Consider the following 8,542-nt stretch of genomic DNA (forward strand, 5'->3'; position numbering starts at 1 on the left):
AAATTAATGTGTCTACATTTCATTTATTTAAATTGAAATGTGTGGGAATTTTGTCAAAAATTAAGTACCTATTTTTTTTACATAATTCGAATGAGAATCATGTACCGAGTATCCTCTGTAAATATTGATAGTAATTCACCAGTCACCCTGTATATGTAAGCGTAAAAAAATATGTTTATTTATGACATCATATTAAAAACCTCTGAAACTCTCAGTGTTCCTTTACTGTACACATTAAGCATGTATCATACATAAGCATGTATCAAACCTACATCTGAATTCACTCTATTTACTAAAGAAAACCGCATCAAAATCAGTTGCGTAGTTTTAAAGACCTAAGCATGCAGACAGAGGGAAGCGACTTTATTTTATACTATGTAATGATTTATAATTATTAGAATTTGTGAAGAAGAGCACTTACTTACCTATAGAGTAATAATTTAATTGATACCACTTGTTAAAAATGTTTGTTGAAGTAAATAAGGCTTATTGTATATTATAAGTAGTGGTGTGTATGATAGTATATTATATATAGTATGTATATGTATATTGCATGATGTTATGAATATTATTTAATTAGGTTTTTATTTTCAAGAATCTGTATGATGTCTACAGTACTGCACTTTCTTAGCCTGCTATGTAACATTAGTTCCACTACCGCAGGTCGGCTGGAAGAGATCTCTCCTAGAGATAAGTCCACCGTTGCTAACTAAATTTGTATACAAATAACTGTAATTTTTTTTTAAAGTGCAATCTATAATATAAAAATGAGTCGCTGAATGTGTTGCTAAGCGCAAACCTCGAGAACGGTTAAACCGGTTTCGCTAATTCTTTTTTTAAAATATTCCTTGAAGTACGAGGATGGTTCTTACGGAGAGAAAAATTCTAAAAAAAAAAAAATTTAAATTTCCTGAAAAAGTCTAAAAACAACACTTTTTTATACTCCCATACAAAAGATTTGTGATAATACTTAAAAGTCAATTTGAACTTTAATACCATACGATAAAGTTTGTGTTAGGCGATACGAAGTTCGCCGGGTCAGCTAGTAAAGAATATATATTGTATAATAGAATTGGAAATGAATCAATCGTCCTCCTCCAGCTTCCCGCTGTCGCTGTGGCTGGGGGCGCCAGCAGAGGGCGCTCTGCGGGGCGCCGCGGAACAGCTGGAGGCGGCGGGGCGCTGGCCGCTGGCGCTTCAGGCGCTCACCTACCTGCCGAAGCCCCAGGCGTGAGTACCCCCCCCCCTGTACTAAGCAGCTGGAGGCGCTGGACGCCCCTTGGTCACCTTACTCACCACAGGCAGGCGTGAGTACCCCCCCCCCCGTACTGAGCAGCTGAAGGCGGCGGGGTGAACCGGGAGCCTGGTCACCTTGCCACAGGAACACTACATTGCTTGCCTTGCTCTGAATTACTGCCAAAACCAAATTACCATATCGATGGCTCCTAAGTATACTGAGTCAACTCTACTTCTAATAACTTTATTTTTTTGTTACATAGGTAGATAGGAAATGAAGTAAATGTTATTAATATCTTAAAAAAATGAAATAGTCGAAAGTTGTCAGTTGACTCAGTATACTTAGGAGCCATCAATTATAATTAACGAAGTTTGTAATGAACATTTTTTTTGATTGACGACGCTTTAGCACAGCGGTCACGGCACTGGTTTAAGACTGTTACGCTAGCTGTCGCTGGTTCGATCACCGCACACTGGTGTGCACATTTTATGGAAGTTTCTGCTTGTGTATTGTGTGTGTTTCCGGACTCCCGATACAGGAGTAAATTCTGCTGGGATTTTCATATAAGGACCCCGGTATGAATAAAATTTGAGGAGTAAAATGTACCGAATGAATGACCTCGTTACGTTTTTAGTAACGCCATCTAGCGCAGATAGACGACGACGTATTCTAAATAACGACATTCAGTAGACGGCGTTATTTGATTTGTTTATTTACCATTTGATATGGTATTAATCTTTTTTTTAGAATAGTAGTCGATCTGAAGGAGTACACTCCAATCGTGCGTCGGAGCTGATACGCACACTTTTTTTTGTTATTATTTTGAAGTATATGATTGCTAAATCAAATATAATGAAATGATTTCCAGGAATATTTGCTGGTCGATGGACTAGTTAGATTAATATATTAAAATTAATATCGAAAATTACTTTGTTCAAACGCTCTTTAAAAGCACTCGTAAGTTGGATATTGTACAAGTGTAAAATTATTTTTGTTTAAATAAATGAACTACCAACTATTCGGAATGTAGATTCTGCAGAGAAAAATCAGCAAGACTCTGCAGTTACTCTTTATAAAGAAATAATTTACTTTCCAGTCGAGGGCACCTCATCCGTGAGCTACTATCTCGGCATGCACCAGCTCAAGTCGACACCCCGGAGATGAAGGAACGGTTGCAGCTGGTGAGGAGGCTGCGGATCCCGGAGAAATGGTTGCTGGTTGCCCAGGCGCATCGGGCTAAGTATGAGGTAAGTGTAGGATAATTATCTCAGGTTTGGTTTGCAGTCAATCTGGTTTTATTCAGGGATTGTGGTTTCCGGTCTTGTCCATTGTGTTTTAATGTCAAAATTATGAGTGTATCGGATAACAGAGTGTTTGTAATTTGATACATTTCTATTGTATTAAATAAATACTAAATATAATCAATATAAAAAAACGAGTGTGCTTTAGACCAAGGAAAAGCTTTGGGGCGATGGAATGAAAGTTTTACTTAAAAAATCCTTGCCTTTTGAATATATGATTTTCCGACCCCCGCACATCTCAAAATTACTAGCGGTCCCGGCAGACGTCGTCCTGCCCGAAATAGCAGCTACAAAATTTGGTGACTAACATACTCAGAGCAACGCCACCTACCGAGTCCGATTGTGCCATCCATGAATCCATAGAAAATACGTACAAAATTTTAGCCGTTTAGGAGGAGTTCAGTGACAAACACACGCGCAGAAGAAATCTATACCAGGGCGGGGTGAAAAGTTTCCGGCCTGACCTAGAGATCGCGCTAGCAGGTCTAATTTTTGGTTTGTATTCTATAGTACTATATCTCACTAGCATTTATATAAATTTTCGGGTCGATGGCTCTGATAGTATACATTTGAGAGGCGCTTGAACAAGACACCTCGATTGCTTACGTGAAAATGGTAAAATCAGAGAAGCGGAAGGTCATCAAATACTTCTATTTAAAAGGCCTAACACCATTTCAAATTAAAGAATCGCTGGATTCCACACTGAAAGGCTCTTCACCGTCATATTCAATAGTGAAACAGTAGGTTTCTGAATTTAAGAAAGGTCAAACGAGTACTTCTGACGAACCACATTCAAGACGCCCCTTTGAGGTCACGATTCTCGAAATGATTGAAAAAATTCATAAAATGGTAATGGAGAACCGCATATTAAAGTAAGTGAGATAGCCGATGATACTAGGATATCAATTGAACGTGTATGCAATATTTTACATGAACATTTGAGCATGGGGAAGCTCTGTTTTAGGTGGCTGCCGCGTTGGCTAGCGGTCGATCAAAAGTTGACCCGAAAAACTGTTTCAATCAAAAATTTGGCGCTGTACAAGCGCAACCCCAGCAAATTTTTATGTCAATTTATAACTTGGATTCACCACTACACTCCTGAAAATAAACAACAGTCAAAACGATGGATTGGACCAGGTGAACCAACCTGAAAGAAGGCAAAGACAGTTTCATCAGCGAATAAGGTTATGGCAACTATTTTTTGGGATACAAAAGGAATTTCCTTCATTGATTATCTAGAGGAGGGAAAAACTATCAATGGTCAATACTACGCACATTTATTGCAACGTTTAAAGGACGCAGTGAAAAATAAACGACCAAACTTGGCGAAAAAAAATCTTGTTTCACCATGACAACGCACCTGCCCATTCGTCAGTCTTTGCGATGGCTAAAATCAACGAATTGAAGTTCGCATTGTTCTCCCAACCACCATATTCGCCAGATTTAGCCCCCAGCGACTAGTATCTGTTTCCTAACCTTATAAAGTGGCTTGGAGATAAAAAATTTGAGAGCAACGAGGAAGTCATCGGTGCTGCATATGAGTATTTTGAGGGACTTGATAAATCAGACTATAAAAGTGGTATCACTGCATTAGAGCACTGTTATGAAAAATTTATTAATCTTGATAGAGATTATTTTAAAATATAAAGCGAAAAAAAAACCGAAAAAAGTTGTTTTTATTTATCAGGCCGGAAACTTTTCACCCCGCCCTCGTATATATATATATATAAAGATTTACTTATATTTGTTACAGCACAAGCCGTCCCTAGAAGTGGAGTACCTGGTGGGAGCGGAGCAGTGGAACGCTGCGCACAGGGTTCTTATAGACGAACTGTTACCTGATGCTGTATTGGCTGGTGAGTACTTTGTTAACCGATTTTCAAACAAAGAGGAGATTCTCAATTCGACTGTATTTTTTAACCGACTTCCAAAAAAGGAGGACGTTCTCGATTCGACTGTATTTTTTTTTTATGTATGTTACCTCAGAACTTTTGACCGTGTGGACCAATTTCGACAATTTTTTTTTTAATCGAAAGGTGGTGTGTGTCAATTGGTCCCATTTAAATTTATTTGAGATCTAACAACTACTTTTCGAGTTACATCTAATAATGCATTTTTACTTGACGCTTTTTTCGTCGACCTACGTTGTATTATACCGCATAACTTTCTACTGGATGTACTGATTTTGATTATTCTTTTTTTGTTGGAAAGAAGATAACCCTAGTTTAGTACCATGATAAGGAAACCAGGATCTGATGATGGGATCCTAGAGAAATCGAGGGAAACTCTTGAAAATCCGCAATAACTTTTTACTGGGTGTACCGATTTTAATAATTTTTAATTTAATCGAAAGCTGATGTTTGTCATGTGGTCACATATAAATTTTATTGAGATCTGATAACTACTTTTTGAGTAATTGTTGATAACGCGTAGTTACTTGACTATTTTTTCGTCGATCTACGTTGTATTACTCGTCGATGTAATTGAAGTCGTTTTTTTTTTTCTTTGCGAGCAAACACAATTATTTATGTATGTTGTTTATGTTTGTTATTTATGATTTTGATGATTCTTTTTAATCAAAAAGTGTTGCGTGTCATGTGGTCCCATTTAAATGTAATTAAGATGTTACAAGCACTTTTCGAGTAATATCTAACAATGTGTTTTTACTTAAACTATCTTTCCTTCGACTCACGCTGTATTATACTGTAAAACTTTTCACTGAGTGTGAGAAAGAGGCCTATAGGCCCAGCTGTGGGATATTACAGACTTCAGTCTGGCAGTGATTATTGGACGTCCACTTCCGTGCTACTTAACATTTATAGAGAGGAGCGATATAAAAAGGGAGTCTAAAATTGACTGTCACCATATTTCCTAATAAATTAAATTTCCGTTCTTTTCTAGACAATCTCCAAAGCATAAAGGGCATATTGGAGAAAATGAGTGCAGCGGCCGATAGACACGAGGTCAGCGGCTGGGAGAATGGTGGGCAAGCTCTCTACCACTATTTGAGGGTTTGTGACGAGGTACGTACTGCACTTCTTACGGCTGACCACAACACCTGACACACTTGACAGCAAACCTTACTGGGGTTGTACCTCGACCTTACAGAAGATCACAGCTAAATAATACAGCTTTCAAGCAGTGTTGTGTTCCTGTGTGAGTAAGGTGACCAGAGCTCCTGGGGGATTGGGGATTGGGTCGGCAACGCGCTTGCGATGCTTCTGTTGTACAGGCGTCTATAAGCTACGGTAATCTCTTACCATCAGGTGAGCTGTACGCTTGTCTGCCGACCTAGTTGTACAAAAAGAAAACTTTTTATTTGGGAATTGGTTATTGTTATTATTATTATTATATTTTTTTTTTTTTGATTTTTAGTCTTGGTGTTTAGCACATACTTTAGTTTGTAAGAAATTTTCTTATGTATACATAATATAAAAAGCATGTGGAGTATACCTGTAACTGGTTGTGCAATTAGCACAAATAAGTTAAATATTATACTGTAGGTGTAAGTAAAATTGTAAGAATTGGTTCCTGTTTGGTCGTCTGCCCTTGTGGGCCTTTCCACCGTGCCTCGTAGGAAACGTTAAGCTGTTAGTCTCGGTTGTTAGCATTTAAACCTGAAAGTGATTGTTACTCATAGTAATATACCCGCCATCCCACAGTGGAGCAGCGTGGTGGATTAAGCTTCGATCCGTCTTCTACATGGAGAATTCTATGCCTAGCAGTGAAATTTTACTGGCTGAGTCATATCGAATCGTATATACACGTACTCTACCCTGACACGAGCGATAATTAAACTTTTAACTCTGGAACAAAAAGCAGTGTCATTGCAAATTACGCCAACGAGCTAGTTGTGTATACTATGTTTTACTAGACATAGATAGAGATCAGTCGTAATCAAAAATTGGGTAAAACATGTAGATCATCTTATAACTCATTTCAAAGTGTCATATGAAATGACTCGTTCCAGATCCGCGGCCTGGTCCGGTCTGCGACGGGGTCCCCGGGCGGAGCCCTATCGGCGCGCCTGGAGGCGCTCCGGCCTGCCCTAGCGGCCGCCGCGAGAGCGCTACGAGGTCTCTCCGCCGGGTCAGTGTACACATGTCTCAGTATTTAGTCATTTCCTTATTACATCTCGACACCAACAATTTATACTACGCCAATTCGATTTTTCGATAAGTTTGTTTTTTAATGCGAACTTGATAAAATGTGTTTTTATATGTAATAAAAAAAAATTGTGAAATTGCAATGAATAAATTAACTATTAAAGATACCAAATTTCAAATAAGTTTCTTAATTAATATTAAAGTTATATCACGTTTTTCCCTTTTATAAGCCTCTATTGTAAAGTTCACTTTTAAGAGTTAGCTTAGTATAAATTGCTGGTGTCGATCTATACTACTACTAGGTGACCCGGCAGACATTGTCCTGCCTGGAATACAGCTATCAAATTTGATTGCTGATATACCCATAGCAGAGCCACCTACCGGGTCCAATCGTTTATTCAAACCATCCATGAACCCATAGAAATATACGTACAAAATTTTAACCAAATCGGTTCAAAGGGTTCAAGGGACCGCTAAGTGAGAAAAACAAGTGTTGTCATTACGTAGAGCGTAGACTATTTATGAAACTTAAGATCGCTCGTACCTTCATGTAATTCGTAATAATTAATTAGCTGTTTGTTGGAATTAACTTTATAATCTTTAGCGGTCCCCTGACGTGACGATGCTTGGAAAATAAAAATATTTGAAATTAATAATATATGTGACGATAATAATTATAATTGGTTTAGAATATTATTTGTTAGTTTTTAGACTTTACTTCTTGTGTCGGGAGGTTTTTAAAATTTTTAATTTTACTTTCTTTCAGCACTAACTTCCCCTCTCAATTTCAGGTCCCCCCGTCAGTGTGCGGCTAGAGCGGAGATGGGCGCTAGGCTAGTACAGCTCGCCCTGGCCGGGGGCGAGCCCCCTCCTCATCTAGCAGCGCTGCTGGCGCAGCTGAGACTACCTCCAGATTGTGCGGCTAGAGCAGCGGCAAAGGTATAATACTATATGCATATTTATATGTATGTATTTATATCTTATGTTTCTATATAAGACTAGGTCGGTAAACAAGTGTACGGTGTGTTTGATGGTAAGCGATTACCGTAGCCTATAGACATCTGCAACACCAGAAGCATCGCAAGCGCGTTGCCGACCCTACCCCCCCCCTACCTCTCCCCCAGGAGCTCTTGCCACCTTACTCACCACAGGAACACGACACTGCTTGAAAACAGTATTTTGCTGTGGTCTTCTGTAATGTCGAGGTACTTTCCCAGTCATATTAAGTATATAGTATAAGATATTTCTTATTTCTCATTTATGATATTCTAACAGATAACCACGGACATAGCCGAGCAGGCCTCAGAGCTATGTCTTGACTCTACATCAAGCTCCCCGATATCATCTCACCGTCAAACTATTAAAAGCTAAGAATCGTAATCTTTCGTAAATCAATGATTAGAACTGTTTCACAGGTATAATGTGAAATTTTGTTTTGTTTAGTTGCGTTCATTATTGACGAGATTTGTTGAAAATTAAAAAAAATATATATTCAGTCAAAAAATTTGCAATAAAGAATTTATTAGATTTGAAACATGTCTACATCATGTTATTAGCAATAATTTTCATTTTTATAAACAATATTTCTAAAATCAAAAATAATAATAATATAATCAGAATTAAACAAAAAATCGTTAGATATTTTTCAAAGCTAATCAAGTCGACTTTTTCTTAATTCCTACGGCAACATTTGAAAATAAACTCATTTGTAATGAACTGTTCATTAAATTAGGAACAAACTTGAAATTATGCTTAAGTAATTTACATTTGAACAAATCCAATCTTTAGTAGAAGCTTTTGAAAAGTACAAAAATAAAGTTGAAATTTTGAAATGACAAGTTTTGAAAATTATTTCTTGAAGGTATTTTGGTATTTTTCATATATTTAAGGCCCGTTTC

General features: G+C 37.7%; 1 protein-coding gene across 1 annotated transcript in view; it reads left to right on the forward strand.

Moving 5' to 3' along the window:
• LOC123666083 (nuclear pore complex protein Nup98-Nup96) overlaps positions 1–8,270 on the forward strand; it is a 64,064-nt gene extending 55,794 nt beyond the window's left edge. Inside the window, exons 42-48 of the mRNA XM_045600291.1 lie at positions 1,102–1,230; positions 2,334–2,484; positions 4,292–4,394; positions 5,440–5,561; positions 6,509–6,627; positions 7,436–7,583; positions 7,920–8,270. Coding sequence (XP_045456247.1) covers positions 1,102–1,230; positions 2,334–2,484; positions 4,292–4,394; positions 5,440–5,561; positions 6,509–6,627; positions 7,436–7,583; positions 7,920–8,015 — 868 coding nt within the window. The 3' untranslated portion in view covers positions 8,016–8,270. The remainder of the gene's footprint in view (positions 1–1,101; positions 1,231–2,333; positions 2,485–4,291; positions 4,395–5,439; positions 5,562–6,508; positions 6,628–7,435; positions 7,584–7,919) is intronic.
• The last annotated feature ends 272 nt before the right edge of the window (positions 8,271–8,542 follow it).

The sequence above is a fragment of the Melitaea cinxia genome, chromosome 25, assembly GCF_905220565.1.
Source record: "Melitaea cinxia chromosome 25, ilMelCinx1.1, whole genome shotgun sequence".
NCBI lineage: Eukaryota > Metazoa > Arthropoda > Insecta > Lepidoptera > Nymphalidae > Melitaea > Melitaea cinxia.